Source organism: Scardinius erythrophthalmus (assembly GCF_964197995.2).
Source record: "Scardinius erythrophthalmus genome assembly, chromosome: 11".
Classification (NCBI taxonomy): Eukaryota; Metazoa; Chordata; class Actinopteri; order Cypriniformes; family Leuciscidae; genus Scardinius; species Scardinius erythrophthalmus.
In genome coordinates this window covers 31544262-31566189 of record NC_138231.1, presented here as the reverse complement: position 1 = coordinate 31566189, position 21928 = coordinate 31544262, and the positions used below count along the sequence as shown (strand labels likewise).

Genomic DNA, 21928 nt, shown 5'->3' with positions numbered 1-21928 from the left:
AAACCTACAATAAAAAAGGATACAAAATATTAAAGAATAAAATGCACAATCAAAAAAGCACAAATATTAATGCTCACACAATTTATTAGTCATTTGTTACAAAGTGCTGGCATATAAATATTTGCAATGTTATCTACATCTCTGAATTTGCAAAAGCTGCAGCGGTTTATTGGCAATCCTTTAGATGAGAAACACCACATCCTCTGAGAGCATGATCTGGTTGTCATCCTGCATGCGCTCCAGCAGAAGGTTAATCTCGTTCTGGTCAAACTCCTCATTCTGGTCTTTGTTAATGTGAGTCAGGAGATCAGGCACTGCCACAGACTGAGTCCGGGTCACCTTAAAGGCCTTCAGTAGAGCCGCCTTGAAGGCTTTCAGTCTAAAAATGATGCAAATGAAAGTCTGTCAAAAATCAGTTTCCATCTCTAATGTCCAGTTAGCCTGTTGAATTGACAAACTCAACAGAGATCATTGTCAAGGAGCAGACAATATTTTTCATACTTTATTTAAAAAGCGAAATTGTAACAACACCAAAATAAACTATAATTTCGACAGTTTTCCACAGTGGATTTGGGGGAGAGAATGAGAGATTCCAAGTGTAATCTGGTGGAATAAGTGTATCAATGTAGTGCAAACTCTAGTAGTGGAAGAATAATGTGTGGAAAAAAAAAATAATAAAAAAAAATATTCACATTATTAGCACAGGCCAGAATCTGACATCTGAAAATGAAGACTCTGTTGTACCTGTCTTGACTGATGTCAACCTTCTTCCTCTGACTGCTCCTCTGAGACACTGGCTTGCTCTTCTGACTCGGCTGAGCTGTCGTCATTAACATCATCATCATCATCATCATCATCATCATCATCACCACATTTGGACCGGTTTCAAATTTATAATGCCACTGAATATATTCAAAATATTAACCCTGTAAAGCCTGAAATAAAGTCAGGGACAAACTGAACAAAAAATATGCGAAATTTGGTGCTGTTGTTATTTTATGGCCAAAAAGTAAGACGAATTCATGATTGATTGTAATGCAAATCAATAAGATATTTATAGCAGTATACTTGCACAAACAACAGTAGACTACTTGCATATACATACATTACATTTCAGTTATCACTCTATATATATCCTGATAATGTCTTAGATGATATCTAAATGCATTGTTATATGATTTTATGATTAAAGATCTGTAGTTTTTATTGTTTAGGGCAAACATATAATGCAATTCAATACAATGACGTTTGAGAGATCTACAAATATATGTTCTGACATTTTTCTAAAAACGTATATATGGATAATCAAGTAAACCCAAGTTGCTTTAGTCCAGCAAATGTTCATCTTAAAATATTGCTGGCAAATTAAAAGTTATTCTTTATGTTTAGTTTTGAAGCTCAAAAAGACTGGTGTTATTAGAATTATATTAAAAGGCCTTTAACTTAAAAATAAATACAAATTAATCAAACGAAAGGAGGCACGTAGAACAGTTTTTTCCAGCAACGTTTTGATCATGTTGAAAGCTTAGAAGTCTTATAATTTTACATCACAGATCTGATACAGAAGGCTTTATAGGGTTAAAATTCAGTGTAGAGTAAAAAAATAATAACTGGGTTGAATAGCCTTGACATTTGCGACCCTGGACCACAAAACCAGTCACAAGGGTCATTTTTTTTTTAAATTGAGATGTATACATTTGGTTTGTTACACCTTGGTTTGTTAGGATAGGCCGAGATACAACAATCTAAAAAAATCTGGAATCTGAGGGTGCAAAAAAAAAAAAAAAAACTAATTATCGAAACATTGAGAAAAATCGCCTTTAAAGTTGTCCATTTATGTTCGCGATTTTGCTGCATCCACAAACAAAAATAAACCTTTAATACATTTACGGTAGGAAATGTACAATATATCTTCATGGAACATGATCTTTATTTAATATCCTAATGATTTTTGGCATAAAAGAAAAATTGATCATTTTGACCCATACAATGTATTGTTGGCTATTGCCACAAATATACCCGTGCGATTTGTGACTGGTTTCGTGGTCCAGGGTCACATTTAGTACAACAATTGAACAAGAACCTGCATTGGTTTCTAGCAAAGCTAACTGAGAGTCAAACTGAATCAGTTGACCTACTGTTTTCCTCTTCGGTGAAATCATAAGGGTCAGAGTCTTCTCCTTCTTGAGTCATTTCCACATCATCATCTTTAGAGATGCGAGAACGCTTCCTGTAGACAGAGTCAGCTCACACCTACTACTCAAACACTCTTACTGTAACGTCAAGCTCCCATTCACACTGACCTGAGGTTCCTTTGACTCTCTGTCTCTTGGCTCTGAGAGACATCCAGCTCAGAGTCCTCGGGTACCTTCCTCTTCTTATCCTTCTCCAGAATCTACAAAGTCATGCCGAATTACATTAAACGCAGATGACAACGAACTACAATCAGTTCTAGATGTGAACAGTTACATACCTTTTTGAAATATGCAAACTGCATGAGTTCAAGTGCAGCTTCTGCATCTCCCAGATCAATGGTTTTACTCATGCGGGCCTTGGCGTGAGCTGTGGACAGTCGAATCATGGTCTCCAGAGCTCGAGCAGTCACAGGCATCGTCTGTGGGAACGGACACAGTCGGTCTATACCAAACCAAGCAATTCCAGAGTAACAGTAGTATGATGCATAATATACTGTAAACGCATCCATTTATGTACAAAACTTTGTATTATGTGATGCAGTGGTGTTCTACAGACCCTGGCGGAGTCACTGTTGACTTGGTCATGGCTCCGGAGTCTGGAATACTCCTCTGCTATGTAGTCCGACGCCTCTTGTGTGAGGACTGGCTTCACCAGCTTAGCAACATGGATGTACTTCCTGATGAACTCCATGGTAACAATCTTCTCCCTTTCAAATGATTATGATGAGCACGGATTATGGTAGACTGACAATGTTACACAACTTTCTAAGGAAACATTAAGAAACATGTACTTTTTCTTCCTGTGGCCATGCAGGACATTGTTTTTTTTCTCATAGATCTGTAGCTCCTGCTCAGATGCCTCTGTGATGTTTGGGTCTTCTGTGGCGAATACATCTACTGTACTTCCCAGTGGCATCGCTGTTGGTATAGACATGACAGAATGAGAGCAACAGCTGACTAAAGCATCTAAAGCTGAAAACTGAAGAGCGTAGATCTCAAACTGTGGTCCATGAGACATTCCAAGTGGTGTACAGGTTACAATAAATTTAATACGGTGTAATGTAAATGTATGTGTGTGTGTAGAGAGAGAGAAATATAATGTAAATGAAAATCAAATTTTACTGTATATACAATATTTGACATAATAAATTGCTCTCATTAGACGCACGTATACAGTATATGTAATGAAATGTTATTTTACATTTTTATATATTCTCTCTATACACATACACAAGTACATATGTTTAAAAAAAAACACGTAAGCAAACACACACACGATATAAAAATATAGCATTTAAAATATCCATTTAAAAATATTTAAAATATAAAAGTTTGTGTGCGTGTGTGTTCTGACGGCAGATAACATTGGTGGTAGAAGTGTAAACATGCAAGGTGCATTTTTATTTCAGTTAGTTTTAAAGGCAAGAATTCTATCTTTTTTTAACATTCATAGGCTATGTTATTCTATTTTAGCATTTGAAATGCTTTAATTATTTTCATTGAATCAAATAATATTCAATCGTGCCTCGTGCCGTTTATATGTGACATTTGGAGAAACATGTATGCATTACCAAATGTTTACTTTATATTTCTTTAGAAAGAATGGTAATTTCTATTAATTCCCCCAGGTGAGTCCGACCCAGGGCCGGATTAACCATTAGGGCAACTGGGCACTTGCCCAGGGGCCCATGACATCTAGGGGGCCCTGACAGGTAGGAAATACACAGAAATTTAATAAAGTTATCAAACTCTTTACGATCTTCTTCACTGCATAAAGTGCATCTACGCGGGTTCACGCGACTTTCCTGCCTCCCCGCTGAACGCCAGCGATTACTAATTCGTGAAATGCACTCCCGCTGGTTGAGCGCGGTAAAGTTCGTTTCAGTTTCGATATTAGCCGGACATTTGTTCTATAGGGTCGGTAGTCTAACAAAGATATCAATAGCAAGATTAGTTTTAACATTATGTGACCATTGTATATCGACATGATGGAATATTCGTTCAAAATCATTCGTGCATTAATGCTGCATAATTATACCTGAGAATGCTTTGACGCGTTTCCACAGCGCACGATGCTTAAGGGAACGTCTGCCAATTCCACCAACTGCGTTAAACGTACTCTATAATTTGTATTATTTAAAATTACTTTTTACATTTAAAAACAGACGTTTTCAAATCCCAAAGCTTGCAGAAGGTTCCTAATGTCAATACTGACTTTATGCTATAGCTTTCCTGGTAGCCTTGAGTAAATTAACATAGAAAATGATTCATAAAACGTATAAATATCAGTTGAGCCTATGTTTATTTTCGTCACTGACACAGACGAAAATGAAAAGACTATCAGTCAAAGTTCAGCTTTAGGAGAGGTAGAAATAGGCCAGTATAAGAATGCTGAGAGAATAAGAAATATGAAGATGAGGAGAGAGCAGGTATTGACAAATAATCTAATGACAAGGTTTTAAAGCTAGCCTATTTCTTATAATTTTATGGCCTTCAAAAGTCCTAAATTGCACATATGTAGGTCAGAGAAATTCAAATTTTCTCGGGGGAGCATGCCCCCGAACCCCCCTAACTACGGGGGGCCTTGAGTCTTGTTGCCCAGGGCACAGGGAATTGTTAATCCGGCCCTGGTCCGACCCCACCGTGAGTCTCACCTGTTCCCTCCGGCTCTCCCGGCGTTCTGTACCGATGCATCCGCAGCACATGCTCCGAGATCTCCCGATCGCTATCTGGATCCATCTGATCCAGAACAATGAAGAGCAGATCGAATCGGGAAAGCAAGGAATCCTGGAGCCCGATGTTCTCCATTGGGGTTTTATACTGGTCATACTGGGTGAAGAATACATTAGGATTATTAGAAACTATAGCAAACCAACTACCCCTATACATTTTAACCAATCAAGCCATTAGTCATTATTTACCCTTCCATACACTGGGTTAGCAGCAGCTAACACACTGCAGCGAGCATTCAGCCTGGCCTGAATCCCAGCTTTGGAAATGGTGACCCTTCCCTGCTCCATCACCTCATGGATGGCTGTTCGGTCCATGTCAGACATCTTATCAAATTCATCAATGCACACCACACCTCTGTCAGCAAGAACCATGGCTCCGGCCTCCAAACGACGCTCACCTGGATTAGCCAGATAAAACACACTTTAAAGTTTTTAGCTTCATCATGCCAATTTTAAGATGCCATTGTTGTCAGATTTGAATTAATGATTTTGACAATTAAATTTGGAAAAAGTTGAATACTTGGAGGAATAGAAACATTTCCACTATACACAATGAGTGAAATGATTTGTCCTAGACTTTTGTCTAGAAATGTCTGGGTGAACATATGCATGTGTACTTGTCAACAAATGTTAAAAGCGTTACCCGTCTCTTGATCAGTTGTGACCGCTGCTGTCAGACCCACCCCAGATGAGCCTCGTCCAGTGGTGGGAATCGCCCTTGGTGCCGTGAACAAAACATAACGCAGCAACTGAGACTTCGCTACTGAAGGATCACCTGAAAACAGTCGAATGAAAAACACTGCACTATGGAGCCAGAAATTACTAAAAAAAGAAAAAAGAAAAATGATAATTAAAAAAAAATATATATCATTAAAAAAAAGTTTAATCTATTTACACAAATAAATTGTATATAATAAAAAAACTTTTATTGGTTAAATGTATAAGAGATGTAAAAAAAAAAAATCATAAGTAATTCTTTAACAATAAAATGTATATAAATGGATTATATTTGTAGACTAAACTAAAATTAATTGATTCAATTTAACTATAAATAGATTAAATACATAAATGTATACAAATAAATTCACATAAGTAATATATTTATATAAATAGAATACATTGGTATAAATAGATTAAACTTAAAGATCACATTTATGATAAATAATTATACATATAAAAAAAAAAATATGTAACTTTTCTTTTTTTTTAAATCACTCGATACCAGAAACTCATTTAAATCAAAATAAACACTGCACAAGTCCAGCCTTTTAATTATCTAGATAAATGTCATTTCATACATTTTCACAAAACACAAAAAAGTACATCACTTGCAGATTGCTCAAAGTGTGTGCTCGGCCAAAAATAAAACAATTATTAAAAATAATAATAATTAAGTCAGCACACCTAAGCTCCAAAAAATATTGACGTTTATTAACGGACTCTGACAAAGGTGGCGTTTCGAGCACACAGGCTCTTCATCAGAAACGTCACGTTTGTGAGAATCTGGTAATAAACTTCAATATTCTTGAAGCTGAGGTATGCCGAGTCCATTTTTTTTCTGTAATACATTTTCACAAAACCATAATCATAAACATAACAAACCTATGAGCAGAATATTGATGTCTCCTCGGATGCGTGTCCCATTCTCCAGGTTGGTCTCATTGCCTCCCAACAGCAGACACAGAATAGCTTTCTTTATGTACTCATGGCCATGGATACTGGGAGCCAAAGAATGACTCAGTTGCTCAAAGACATCCTGAAACATAACAATAATCTTACCTCGCATAGCAAAGATGAAACTGATCAGGGCTGCATTTCACAAAAACATGGCAAGCCTAAACACTTTGGAGAAACCATTAGTACTCTATGGTCTAATTTGAGAATTTAGAATAAATTTATTCTAAAGTTAATCTCTCTTACTTTAGAATGAGCTTTGCAAAACTTCTTGATCTTGGCAACATCATCTGCAGAGAACGTCGGCACAATCTCTTTACTCATAAGCTTCACATTGTTAGCCAACATGATTGTTCTGCAAAGAATCAAGAGGTTGATCTGAGGACATGACCTTCCAACCTGATCATAAGTTCAAATATACACACACCTGAAGGTCCCAGAGGTGAAGCCACCCTGTTTCGCAGGCAAGCAACGGTAGACCCCTACAATCTGCACACGGTCACCTGGTTTCACCCGGTCAACGAGGTCATCATTGGCGATGATGTCGACAGATCGTGGCAGCTGTCCTGCAGGGGCTTTCTCAGGCATCTCCTGAATGGTCAGCGTCTGGTGGTCCTTATAGCAGCACAGCCCGAACTCCGTCTCCAGAGGATTGTTTTCTTCATCCTACAAATGCAAGATTTATTTTGATTCTTGCGTCATCATAATACTAAATCAGGGGTTATCATGGCATGATCACTTACTGTGATTTGGTCAACTAGCTCCTGGATAAACATCCATGTTTCAATGATAAGAATGGGTTACAGGAGCAGCTAAAGAAGAACACAACTTTCTATATGTATGCGGATGATACTGTGCTGTACACTCATGGGAAGAATGCTACAGAGGTTGCTTTAAAATTAACAAATGTAATGCATAAGGTTGTTGAATGGTTACATAATTCATGTCTCACTTTGAATACTGAAAAGACGGTAACCATGTTTTTTAAAAATAGATGTAAACTTAAGGAATGTCCTGAGGTTTTAGTAAATGGGCATGCAATTAAAAATGTGGATGAATTCAAATATTTGGGTGTTACCCTGGACCCAACTCTTAGTTTTAAAAAACATGTTAAAAGATTGAGTAGTACACTAAAATTTAATCTTATAAATTACAGATATATAAGAAACTCTCTTACCATTGAGGCATCAAATACTTAAGTGCAATGATTGTTCCACATTTTTTGTATTGCATGACAAGTTGGTCACAAGCGGATAAGACAGTCTTAAGACCACTTGAATCATTATATAAAAAAGCACTTAAGATCCATGATAAAAAAACACGTCAATATCACCACTGCAAAATAATTACTAAGTACAATATTTTAAATTTTGGAAATTTGATAATGCATTCAAATGTTTGCTTACTTTTTAAAATCATTAATAATGCTGTCGCTCCTCCTTCAAAAAAAATGTATTACGCTCAACTCAGAAAAAAAAAAAAGAGCTACTCGGTCAGCCACTAGAGGAGAGTGCAATATTCCCAAAACTTCTTTTGGCAAATCAACTTTTTCTTTTGTGGCCATAACTCAGTGGAATACTCTCCCCACACACCTTATTACATGTAAATCCTCTAACCTTTTCGAGTTTGACAAAGGCATGGTTACTGTCACAACAAAATTGTACACATTTATGAAGTGTGTGTGTGTGTGTGTGTGTGTGTGTGTGTGTGTGTGTGTGTGTGTGTGTGTGTGTGTGTGTGTGTGTGTGTTTTGGTTCAAGGAAAGGGGAACAATTGAGCATATGATAGTTTTAATTTAAAATCAAGTGTGACTGTAGTTGTAAAATTGTATTTTAATGTTTTGTATTTTACTTTTATGAAATTTTGTCTTATTGTCTTATTGATCTGTCAAGGGACTACGGGCGGAAAATAGCACTTGTGCTATAACCTGGCACAATGCATCTCTCCTTGTTTTGATACAAGGTTAATGTTATTTTATGCATTGTCCCTGTTTAAATAAAATGAATCTGAATATTTATTAAAATGTTTATTAATTATATCATTTAATAGATGTAATTAGTTAAATTGTTAAATGAAAGAAAATAAATAGCTTAATAAATAAATCTGTATTTAAATGTATTCAATTGTTTATATCAATTTATTAAATAATTTAAATAGTTGAATAGCTTAATAAATAAATATTAATTTGTTAAATATTACATAGTTGAATACATAGTTTATTAGTTTAATAAATAAATACAATTATAAATAAATATATTTAACCCTTAAATGCATGAATGTTTCACCAATCATTATTACATATTTGGGTCTTTAGCAACCCGGAGCTATATCTAATGGATATCTACCTGTCGTGATGATTAAAAAAAAAAAAAAAGCATATATATCAAAAAAAAGTTTTATCATCATCACTGCCCTCATCAGAGCTCATTTCCCAGTACATTCAGCATCTGGCTCATATTCGCAATCTCAAAACAATCATTTTCAACATCTTCAAAATCAATATTTTGATCGCTGACAGCTTCTTCACCAGATCCACCATCAAGTGACAGTGACACTAATATATGATTGTGTTCAGTAAATGCTTTGCAGTAATCACTGAGCCATGTCATGTTTTGCTGATGATTCTTCCTATTCTTTTGTTTTCTGCCTGCAGTGACTATGAGTGAAACATCACTTCATCACTGTGTATCAGACATTACCACCTTGTGCAGAAAAAATATTTTTACACTGTTACACACCTCGGGTCATTAGCAACCTTATACAATTTTTACAAAAAAATATATGGGAAACCAGGCATTTAAAAAAAAATGTTATAATGAATTGATTAAGGAATACTAAGAAGGTTGATGTCTAACTTAATAAATAAATATATTTTGAATAAATAAACAAATACAATTATAAATATTTAACTTTTTTATTTGGTTAAATAGTTAAATTTAATAGTTAAATAGTTTATAAATAAATACACAGTTTCATAAATGGTTTAATAGATTATATTAAAACATAGTTAAATAATAATAATAAATAAACATTTTGTATAAAAAAAAAAAAAAGGTTAAATAGTTTATAAGTAATAAATAAATAAACCATACAAATATAACTTACTTTGGTTGGATAGATGGCACTGGAAGGAAAAGCATCCAAAGAGGTAAGATCAGTGTATTTTCGTTCCAGGGTTTTCTTGGTGGCTGGACAATAGTGGACACTACGCATAATCTTGGGCCTGACCAAGGAACCTACAGATCACATGAAAAAACTAATTAGAAAAGACAATTTCACCCGGTTTCACAGGTAAGGCTTAAGCATACACTCTAAAAAAGATGGTTCTTTAAAGGTTCTTTACACGTAGTGACAGTTCTATTTAGTACCGTATCGTCCTGAAGAACCCTTTAGATGCTAAAATGGTTCTTTTCTTTGTGTTAAGAGTTTAGGGTTCTTTATTCCCACCTTTTTGATTTCAAATCTGTAACTGTCAAAGCCTCCTCATTACTGATTTTCTGGAGCTCAGATATACAACTACAGTTAACGGTCAACATACTCTCAACAGGTAAATGATTTCTTTCTTAATATGTCTATAAATTATAACTTTGAAAACTGTAACAATCATTTCCTAACAATCATGTATTTTTCTCTTTTTAGTTTAACAGAACATGTAAGTGTGATCAGCTCTGTTCAGTTAAGGATACTCATCTTCTCTTCTTCACAAAGTAAGTAACAGAGATATGGAATTTATGATCCATATTGTTTTTAAATGATGACTTTATGCCTAAAAATACCCAGTCACAAAAAAACATTAAAACTATACCATGACTTTATATCACTTTTTCCTTTTAAGGTCTAATACTGTCCATTTTTGCTAATTTTGGCCTTCGTGAACATAATGGTTTTTACATAATCAAATGGAAGAGACACAATGTGACTCAATTGTGCATTTCAGATGCCGTCGCGTACCATAACCTCATCTGCAGAGAAACTGCTCAGAAAACACATATAATGAAGGACATAAAGACATCATAGGGGATTGTGAAGATATTTCACTGGAACTTGGCCTTCATTACATCTATATCATGTTCAATGTCAATTGTTATTTATTAATGTATTCAACTAACCTCTGTTGTTAGAGCACTGTCATTTTTGCTACAATCTGCCATGTCAATAAAAAATAAAAGTACCTTGACACAACATGCTGTTTTTTTGTGTAAATGTAAAACACAATTAGAGGCAACAAGACATAAGACCCGGCAAATAGATGGCTAAAAAAAATATTAATAATTTATAAAAAATAATAGTAATATTAATAATATGAAGATACTAATATAAGTAAGCAATAAGGTACGAGAGGCTATGCTGTATCGTGAATAAGTAACGGCTGAAGTTTGGCCTCCAGTAGCTCTGTAGTGAACTTTCACACTAATGTCCACTCACAGACATAATTTCCCTCGATTTGAGACGCAGCATGGTGCTGCGAAGGCAGTGACACGTGTGGTTGCTAAGGGTGTTGCTAAGGGCGCAGTTATAAATAGAATCGTTGGGTGAAGCGGTCATAGCCGTGTTTTATCGTGAATAAAGTACAGCTATTGACCAATCAGAATCAAGGTTTGGAACTAACCGTTTTATAAATGAAAGTAAATATCATTGAAAAGGTTATTTATAACACCATTAAGGTCCTATATAGCACTTTCAAAGCATGGTTCTTTATGGAACCTTACAAAAAGGGTTCTGTTTAGCACCAAAAAGGATTCTGCTATTGTTACATGCCGAAGAACCCTAATTTGGTACTGTTTAGAACCATTTTTCTTAAGAGTGTAGTCACAGACTGAAATGCGTGTTTGAGCGGTTTTAACTGAAAGCAACTTGCATTTATATATCTCAAAATATGTCAATGCCATTGTTTTGTCTCAAGATGCACACCACAACAGTAATTTTTTTTTTCTATTGCACGTTTATAAAAGCCACTTAAATGTCCTAATTGAACTAAGGCCTAATCCTGGCTTAATCTTAACCATGTTTCTGAAACCAGGCCCTTGTGCTCAACTTAATATAATGCATAATGACCATGAGGTGAAATAAACATCCACATCACGTAGATCTATACTAAGTGCGAATCCATAGCTCTCACCGAAACACGTCGATCTAAAAATCAGAGTCTGAAATGTTTAACTATTTGAAAATAATAGTTAAATCTAACAACCATAATTTGTAAAATGAAGTAAATCCTACTCACACTTGGTCACAATTCCTTCCACACACACAAGATTTCCCAGAAAGCGTGCACTTAGAGTACGTGGAGACACATGTTTGTTCCCAAAGCTGCCCTCAAAACCAACGTGGAACTCTTCAAACTGCTTCGCGTAAGTGGCGTCTATTGAAGCCACAAGGTCCTTTAGGGCTTTCTGGAACGCCACCAGCTCAGCAAAAGCATTCTTCAGTAATCTATTGAGAAGAGACCATTAATCAGATCACTGTCAGAAGATTCAGGGATCAATTCATCATGGTCAAAGTACTTCATGAAATGAGAAAATTGTGTTAAAATAAAACGAGAACATACATGTTTTATTCGTTTTTAAAATAATGCTCACTCTTTAGCTCTTTTTTCACTTTTTCGTCGCAGGTCATTAATGTTAACAATAAGGCGACACTGGCCCTCAGACACCATACTCCTGACCTTCTCATGATAAATACCCTGGTCTTGCTGTAAATTAAAAAATATATAGGCTATATTTAGTGTTTGCACAAATCAAAAGACCCACAACCGGTCAAAAATAGAAACACAAAGAATAAAAGAATTCACATCATCATCCAAAAAGTCCAGGTACTCCCTCTGTGACTCTCTCAGCTCAAGGTCCTCAAGCCCAGAATCCATTTCTACTACAACCGTGTCAGCATGTACATTGCAAAAAAACTACAATATCTAATCATTTGCAATTCAACATGGAAAATCAAATACACACACATACAACAGAATCAAACGTCTGTCTTGGAAACAGGTGGGGCCACACGCCTGCAAATCAATTATGTTAATTAGGAGCATTAACCAATCCAGAGCCTCTGATTATCAATTATACAACTACAGAGACCTAGCTGCTTCCAACTATCTGTTGAACATAAAGATTAATTTGATAAAAGTCACTGGACACTGAGCACAATACATGTAAGCCATTTATCTATTTAAAGTGCACTGCTTGCTTGAACCAAAACAATGGCAGAGCAGATGAATGTGGTCCTTGTGAAATACCAAGTCACACTCAGTCTTTTTGCAACAACCCGTACAGAATTAATTGATTCTATTATACTGTATTCGACAAAACCAGTGAACACACATCTGAGACATTTACATGCATTCTTAATAGGAACCCATAAAGATGTTACAGTGTATTAATCTGACAATTATTCACTGAGTTTATTTCGTATTGTTGGACATTTACAGTTGACACTGACACAGTTGCATAATGCGCATATAAATTAGGCTACATAATGTTATTTTATTATGACATTCCAGAAGGAAGGTGCCTTAGGCAACAACCCATTTCAAGTGGTGTTTATGGCTGCATCCGAAATCGCATTCCCTAGGTGAAAAACAGTATGTGACAAAAGAAGTATGTCTGAATTCAGTACTCATAAAAGAGTATAGGCAAAAAGTAACCGGATGACCAACTTCCCGCGAGATTATGAAGTGTGCATACAATTGACACTTTACTATCTCATGAGGCCACGGGCGAGTATTTATGAAGCGACACTGGGTGTTTCTCAAACGGAAGGCTGCATATCTCGGCTGCCATGTCATCAAACGTCGTTGAAGTCCGTCTCAATTTGAAGGATCCTTGGAAGGGTGCCTTCGTTTCGCGTCCTTCTTTTGGCCTGTTTTGAAGGATGCATCGGATGTATCCTTCGTGGCCTTAAATCACCCACAATCCTTTGCACACATTTAAATTCATGAAAATAAACTGATGGAAAACGAGTCAGTACTTATTATGAAATGACACATGAAATGTACATGAAAGTATAAATGTTATCTTTTGTTTTGTTGTGAGTTAATCACTTAACACGAAATTGTCAATAACGTAAGCCACTGGGAGACCGCAGATGCTTGTCATTCACTGCATTGCATTAATAGAAAGCCAGTTAATGTAAAGATTTGTAATACAAAGTAATTTTCCAAAATTAAGTTTAAATTGTATTTTTCGTGACGTGACTGTGGGGGTGAAAACATTTATGACGTTGCCACGCGCACTTAATAGACCGTGTCATTTTAGCATTTAATGCTGAGGAGACTAGCCTACAAGTCTTACTAGGACTGAAGGACTGAACTAGGAAGGACGCAGTCTCGGTAGGATGCAGCCTTCCGTTTGAGAAACACCCGACGCTAGGTCACATGACAACATGGCAGATGTAGTCGGTCTAGATTACATTCATACTACACACACACTCATTCATACCCTAATAGCACAAGTAGCCTACATCTCAGAGAGGTCTATTTGATGTCTGCAAGATGTATTTTTTAGAGTGTTTGCTCATCTGCAATATGTCTCTAGGACGTTTCAGTTAGATGTCATATGATATAGGCCTAAACAATTTAGAAGAAGTCTTTAAGATTTAGAATGTATGTAAAACTGCTTTTTCTAATATGTTTATCAGGTGTTTTATAGACAGCAGATGATTTTAACAGATCTTTAGCAGACATCTTGTGCTATCTGGGTATAGCATGCTTTTTTTAGCGGTCGTGAAGTAGGCTACTTATTCAAAAATAAGTAGGCCTACTTATTCAAGAGAGCATGCTATTTCGGACGCCGCCTATGATTCGTTCTTGCGATGCAGATGCAGCGTTTTGAACGAATCTTTTAAATGATCAAGTCTCTTCGCATTGCAGACTCCTTTGAAGCGTATGACTGCGTTCGTTCCTGTTTGTCTTCAGCATTCAAATGCTGGACCAGTTGAACTAACACGCCCTCTTTCCAGTTCCAGTTCCTGAAGCAGCTGGATGAACGTCTCCTCAGACCTCACCTCAGTGTGTAGCTACGCCTACGAGTCGGTATGTCGTTGCGATTGACATTCTAAAAAAAGCTTCTTCTTTTTTTTTAAGAATAATTTGTGTCAATGATTATTGACTCATTCATAAAAAAAAAAAAAAAAAAAAAAAAAGACACTCACTTATCGCCACTCACATAATGACGTGATCTTGAGATCGTGCCACAGTTCGAGTGCAACCGAACTCAGACCACCTCTCAGGCTCCAGGTATGCTATAGTCTCGGGTTCGGTACCCCGGTGCGCACCCGGGTCATCAGAGACATGACAGGTTTCACATTAGCAAATAGGCAATAGCAATTTTTCATGGGAACCAGGGACGTGCACAGAAATGTTGAGGGGCAGGGGCTCAAGTGAAATAAAGGGCACTTCTCATAATTTTTTTTTTTTTTACAAAAAAGTATATATATTAACACAACTCTGACTTCCTTTTAAAAAAGAAAAATAATTAAAAAAGTTAATCAGTTCACACAGAAACCATGGTCTACTTAGTATTCACTATATAGAGCAGCAAAGGAAACCATTCCGCAATGTGCATGTTTTGAAAACATTTTCTATGCTACTAGTTTCAAGTATATATTTAGAATAACCTAAATAACTGCATCAAGCAGAGGGGCGTGTTTTACTAATAATTTGTTTATTTTTGCACAAGGCACTACATCATTTTAATTATTTTGGTGTTATCAGAATACATAACACTTTAAAATCAGCACAAATATTCACTCTAAACTGAAGAGGGCTGTTGCTGCTATTTTGTTACAGATAGCAAAATCTGCTAATTTATTAATTACTCATAAATAAAAAGTTAATTTATAAATATTGTTATTTTTAATGTTTAATGTTAACTTATTTCTACTCAGTTTTATTTATTAATGTACCAGATGCAGTTACTCAGATTTACTACATTTTTTAGAGTGTATCCTCCATCTGTTTGCATCAGTAGATTTCTTCTAAATTCACCAATTTAGATTTCTAAATTTCAGGGGGAAAGACTTTTGATGTAAGTCATTACTGGGGACGTTCTGTATGCAAATTAGGCATCAACTAGTTAAAATGTGCACATTTGCATCTAATTGACAGGGTAATGCAGGTAAATAGGATAAACAAAATAACTAAAGCATGTCACCTGGTGGTGATATATGCTTATTTTATTACTTGGCTTGGTTGAATTCCAATGTAGAATGCGGTCTGTTATTTCCATAGACTGTAAAGGTTATTTCTTGATAACAGACCACTGTGCGGAGTATAACAGACCGTTGACATGAAAAACAGAGCGTTGCTATGGACTCACAGGATTCTAACCGTAGAGACAGAGGCCGTTTCTCAATATGCGTTCTTGTCTGTACTTGCGTTCTTGTGGACTTGTGAAACGTCATCAGTTGTTGCCCAAGTACCGTCCCAATACACAAGTTTGCGTTTTGGCAAGAACGGTTAAAAATCCCGGAAGTGTTCTTGACACGCCCATTTTACCGAGGATGCATAGGTTGGTAACTTGTGTGAACTTGACGTCAGAAATATCCCAGCATTCATTTCGGCATTCGATGAACGAGAGGTCAATACAGCAAGTCGTTTTTCTACAATTTCGTACGCTATTTCATCACTAAATTCACTTCTAAGAACATTTGATGCGAGAAATCAACTGTGTAGATTTCAAATATTGGCATTTTTCGAAAATGCGCTCAAACGTTTTCGGAAGTGAGAATCTCCAGCGTATAGGTAGCTTTATTGTTATGAATATACATTACATAGTGTACAGTTGTAGAGTAATCCCTTGAGCTGAGGGTAGGCGTGGGCTATAAAGCCTGGCTGTTACCGTCAATAATTCTCGTTATGTTTGGGCACTGCAGACGGCGTCTGTGCGGGGGTATTATTGCGCAATACCAGCAAGAACACATCGTCTCAAACTGTCAGCGGCGTTCTGTGTGCTCGTCGCCTTGTGAATTCATTCTTCCAAGAACAACTAGCAAGAGCGTTCTCCCCAAGAACACAAGTCCATTCTTTGCATTCTTGGTTTTGAGAAACACCCAGAGCGTAGGCTACTATTTTCTTTAGCGGAAGCAATACAATCAGGTTTAAATCAATAAACTCCCTTTTAAATGAATTTTTTGTGTCAAATTAATTATTTATTTGGTAGATTTATTTGGGATATATATTATTAACAGGAATATATATTATAAAAAAAAAAAAAAAAAAAGCACCCCAGAAAAAAGGCCACTTTCTCTCCAGGAATAAAAAAGCCCCCTTTGATGTCTATGTGTGCACGTGCCTGATGGGAACCGTGCCCCGTTTCGAAACTTGTAAGTGTGCAACCTCACTGATGAACTCAGTGAATTAATCTTTTTAGTGAACTGATTCAAAAGAATCGAGTCGCTGGGATGAATCAAACCCCATTGATTCCTCTGGCGTAGGTTTAGATCCAAACAGAGCCGCTTCTGTTACGGACACAACAGCCTATGATCTCAGATGGCGGTCTGCCGTGACCCTTGCTCCCGTTATCACGGATTGGATCTTTTAGGACAGATCGAATAAGCGACCACACAGATAACGAGCTTTGACAGTACGTTTCAGAGTAGCTGCGTCTATCACCTAGTATCACCTGCTCACATTTTACAGGTAACCATCGCGAGATTTCACTGACGGGTTTCGGTCTCGTGTCTGTGGGAAGTGGAGTTTTGATTTGGAAAACCAAAACAAATGTGATCTGCGCCTTTTAAGCAAGCAAGTAAGTAAGTTATCTTTGTGCGGTGTTTACAAACATTGTTTGGTATATTTGTTAAGAAAAAACGAAAGTGTAATGTTGTTCTTGCTGATGTCAACCGAAACAAAAGACAGGTGAAACTTACCGATACTGACGCTCAGGTTGCTTTGCGTTAAATTGAGGCAGAAAGCTGAAACGTGTGCTAAAAGAACCCCTTACGAAAATTAACCATGTTTTTATTGAAGTAATAGTGTTCCATGTATTTTTTGGCGGATTGATTACTATTTGTAGGCTATAACCACAGTTTTACTACAAATGCCATGGTTAAACATGGTTAGTGTAGCTATGTTAACCATGTTTTTTTTTTATTTGTCGTAAAACCATGGTTAACATTTCAGAAGGGACTGTTGTGATTTATGATATGATTGTCAGGCTAAAATACAGTCTACTGAAAAAAAATGTTTGCTGTATTGTTAATGATATATATATATATATATATATATATGGCAAATAAATCATCCACTTATAGGCCATACAAACGTATAGACCTATACTTAATAAATACATAAATAATATGCATGTATGTCATTAATGAAAAGTATTATATTGCTTTTTATATTGGGATATCTCAATGCCCTCAAAGTTTGGCCGGGGTCCCCTGGTTCTGTAAAATTTGAAAACCTCTGCTATAAACACATAATACACTAAAGCAGCGATTCCCAAACTGTGGTCCGCGGACCACTAGTGGTCCGTGAGGGTACTGCAGGTGGTCCGTGGAAAGGCAAAATGAAATATAAAATAATATTTTTTTTACCTTCATTTTACCAGGAAATTCACATAAAAAAAGTAAAAAGAATATGTAGGCCTATATTGATGTAACATTTTAATTAAATTGTCAAGTTATTGTGTGATTACTAAAAAAGCCTAGTGGTGTTCGGCCGTGACATTCAAGTTTGTGCCGTTAGAACCACAACATTGGTTCGGTGGATAGCAACAGGTTCTCTGAAGAGAAAAGGGCAGTGTTGCCAGATTGGGCGGGTTAAAAAGGGTTTGGGCGGGTGGACAAAATTTGGGCTGGTTTGGTATCAGTTCGGCGGTTTTCAAACATCTACATTTTAAAGTCTAATTGGTTAAAAAACTAAAATAAAGTTTGCATGTAGTCCATAAAATCAGTCATCATGACATTACTGTACACACACGCCCATGCAGAGTCAGCTGGCATTGGTGTTGACATCACCGACGAGCACGCACTTTTAGCCAATCAGCGATCAGCAGGCAGATGCGATTGAGCGCGATAAGTTGTAGCTGTATATTCAAGTGATGGCTAATGCCTCTACTAAGTTGTATGTACACAGTAAAGAGTGAGATAGTGAGCAACTCTAAAAATGTACACGTGGTGGGATATATCGATGGTGACTATAACTCTGAGAGGAGAGCACAGTTATGTCCATGGTCATGTGCACACTAGCCTAACCGTACCAGACATCGGCAACTTTACACCGTCCAGACTGCACTATACTCGCCCCTGACACCTGCTGAAAAAGGTTTGAATCAACGATGAATCAGTTTTGACTGCTAAATTCTGCGTTATGTTCTGCAATGTGTACTTCCGAGGGTTAAAGTCATCGGTTCATTTCTTGATTGCCGTTTTGACAGTGTCCATCTGGACATTTTAGTCATATTGGCTAATTCTCCTTAATTATTGCCGTTTTGATCTGTTTTCCTGGATTTTTTTTATTTTTATTTTTTTTTATCATTGTTATTTGTTTTAAGGAGATACAAATTGTGCTTATCAACCTTGAATGACATGGTAATGAAATTATATAATATTATTTTGGCAGTAAAATTTTGGGCGGTTTTTTCTTGTAGTGGGCGGGTTTTGGTGAGCTTTTGGGCTGGAAATCACCGTTCCAATCTGGCAACACTGGAAAAGGGCAGAGGCAAATATTATCTCATTATCACATCACACGCATATCCTTTAATGGTGCGTTCACACCGGACGAAATTTCGCTTCAAACTTTTGTTTTGACGCGGGAATTGATACAAAGTGGTCAAGCGTATCACTAGACGGGGCAGGCGCGATTTTGACATATGATCCCTTTTTGAATTTGACGCGCTCGCGTCCGGTGTGAACGCACAGTTAGGCATAGGCAGTTTATATGAAACGAAATGTTTATAAATGGAATGAATAAGGCCTGTTATTATTTTAATTTCCAGTTAGTTTCTTGATCTCGCGTTTCTGAAATGTTTTGCGGATGTGCTCTTAAGTGGACAAACTCAAGCCTAGGTACTTTTTGAGGAGTTGTAAAATTCTGAAGATTAATAATCCCCTAAAATCACCAAAGGTTTTGAAATGTTGACTATATTCCAGTGTTCTTATTACTGTATAGATTTCATACTCCATTGCTATGGAAATAAGCCTGTTGTTCAAATGAACCTGATTATGCCCTCGGGCGCTTGAGTAAATAAATAAATTAAATATGTGGCAGCCGTTGTGTGCAGTAAACTTTCTTTTAACAAGCCTGTTGTACTGATGTGATGACCAATGATAGTTTTAGAGCTAGTAAGCCTATTTAGAGGTGCAGATTAATTCAGGTAGGACTCTGTGTAGACATATTTTATTATGTGTATTATGAGGTGGTCCGCGAAAATTCTTGATTACAAATAGTGGTCCACACACACAAAAAGTTTGAAAACCCCTGCACTAAAGCATCTTTCCCTTATGAAGCAATGAGCCAGCCTTCCAGAAACCACCGTGCACAGAGAGAGAGAAATGGTGATAATAGAGACAGGACCCGACGGGACAGTCCTAGTGACCGACGATCAGGCAGTGAGAGGTGAGACGGCATACTAACTGTTCAAACAAACAACAACACAGAAATATTCACCAGGAAAAAATAAAGAATAGGAAGTCATTTTTTGCTTTGTATATTGTAAGTCATTACAAGCCATTGTTTTAGATCATGTATGCTATATCTGACCCAGGTCTTCCAGCCAGCCACCGTTCTACCCCAGAAATGATCAGAGATCTGTGAGGAGCGCCCCTCGAGAGCAACGGCGGGAGTCAAAGTGCTCTCACGTCTGTTCCAGGAGAGGTAGGCATTCACAGACGGCCAGAACTATCAATGGATGGGAGACAAATGTTGCAGTGCAACCAATGCATCTAAACAACTGCGTCATAGAGTCTAAACCTGTTTCAAGTAATTCTCTGAATTTGGGTGTCAAGTTTAGGATCATGATTTTTTTAAACATGATCTCACACAGGTCTGGTTTTACTCTAGCTCAAGCCGTACCCTCTGACATGACATGCATTTACTCCTTTCCTCGTCTCAGCTGGTCTAACCGGTTTAGCTTTTTTAAAGCTTGTTGATACTAATCTTTCATTTACAAACCTTGACTGTTTTCCATCGAGCAGAATATGTGACATTTTTTTCCTCACTCTTGTGTAAACAAATGCATACACCAGGTATATAGTTTAAATGAACTCTAACATTGTCTCAGATTGTTATAAAATTATATTGTTAATATTCAAAATATAAAATTTTATTAAGTTATATTCTTTTGTTATATTATTTATTATTGTTTTTCAAAAATTAAAGTATATATATTTTTAATATTAAAAATATTTTTGTTTTTCACTTGATATTATGTTAGCTGGTGACGGGAAGTATATTTCCCATTATTTATTTTTCCTTAAGAATTTAAAAAAAATCTTCATTAAAGAGTTATAAGTCACGAACCAAGCCAATCAGCGACAAGGTAAATCACAACACTACAAAAATCAGACAAAAAGAAAAAGGCACAAGACCGTGTACTTAACCCTCTGATGGTCTTTATTTATGTCTACACTCTGGGTTTTTGGGGTCTCTAGAGACCCCAGACAATAACATTTAATTTTGTAACAAGATAATAGTTTTTTTTTTTACAAATGTAATTTTATCCTGTTTGTTAATGTTTTTACTCAACATTTGTGCAGTTTTTGGAGAATTTATGATATTTTTTAAATTTCTATAAATAAATAAATAAATAAATATTTAAATAGCCTTTTTACAAAAAAACAGCATTTGATTTAAAATTCACTTTATAAAAGACCCAGATTTCTAACTTTCATTCATGGGGATAACATGGATAATTTTAAATGGTTTAATGTAAAATTTTTGCCCATTTTTTGGAAAATGCAGTTTTAAAATAAAAAATAATAATTTTAACCACTAGATGGCTATAGAGCTCCAGTATATGCTATTTGCTATTAGACTACCTGAAAGATATCTTTTTACAAGTTGGATTCAGTTGGATTCATATCTAAATATTATAAAATCACAATTATAACAAAAATAAAATATTTTTGTCAAAGTTTAGCATTTTTTTGTACCAAAAAACCCAGTTTTTCAATAATGTTACATTATGATTAGAACCAAACCTGAACAAAATGTTACAAAGAGAAATGTTGGAGTCTTAAGATTTTATCATTTATTTCAATCATTTATTTTTAATCTAATTCTAGATTCTAGACACACACAATTGTGTGTGTGTTTGTGTGTGTGTGTGTGTGTGTCTGAGAGCAGTGCCGGCCCGAGCCTTTTGGGGGCCCTAAGCAGAATTTGAT

General features: G+C 36.2%; 2 protein-coding genes across 9 annotated transcripts in view; one reads left to right on the top strand and one right to left on the bottom strand.

Moving 5' to 3' along the window:
• Window positions 1-43: 43 nt before the first annotated feature.
• Window positions 44-12624, bottom strand: mcm3l (MCM3 minichromosome maintenance deficient 3, like). Of its 6 annotated transcripts, none has more exons than XM_081378675.1 (17): window positions 12393-12580; window positions 12181-12293; window positions 11826-12034; window positions 9707-9837; window positions 7029-7267; window positions 6848-6956; window positions 6530-6683; window positions 5571-5702; window positions 5117-5325; window positions 4850-5024; window positions 2987-3113; window positions 2752-2902; window positions 2474-2614; window positions 2304-2395; window positions 2139-2230; window positions 745-820; window positions 44-379 (listed from the first exon to the last, which is right to left on the bottom strand). In XM_081378675.1, exons 1-17 carry the CDS (start codon window positions 12462-12464, stop codon window positions 181-183), a joined length of 2421 nt encoding a protein of 806 aa, XP_081234801.1. In that variant the 5' UTR covers window positions 12465-12580; the 3' UTR covers window positions 44-180. The 6 variants fall into 6 exon arrangements, 3 of the variants coding, with proteins under 3 accessions (XP_081234801.1, XP_081234803.1, XP_081234802.1); XR_014031071.1 differs by having other exon boundaries at window positions 62-379; window positions 745-902; XR_014031073.1 differs by having other exon boundaries at window positions 69-379; window positions 745-935; window positions 12393-12537.
• A 4256-nt stretch (window positions 12625-16880) lies between these two features.
• The window catches only part of LOC308698553 (MARVEL domain-containing protein 3), an 11600-nt gene continuing 6552 nt past the window's right edge, over window positions 16881-21928 (top strand). The window contains exons 1-3 of one of the 3 annotated variants that reach the window (XM_081378687.1): window positions 16881-17346; window positions 20051-20159; window positions 20308-20417. In XM_081378687.1, the coding sequence (XP_081234813.1) occupies window positions 20053-20159; window positions 20308-20417 (217 nt within the window). In that variant the 5' untranslated portion in view covers window positions 16881-17346; window positions 20051-20052. Of the gene's footprint in view, window positions 17457-20050; window positions 20160-20307; window positions 20418-21928 lie in introns of all 3 variants that reach the window. The other 2 variants (XM_081378689.1, XM_081378688.1) reach the window with 2 other exon arrangements.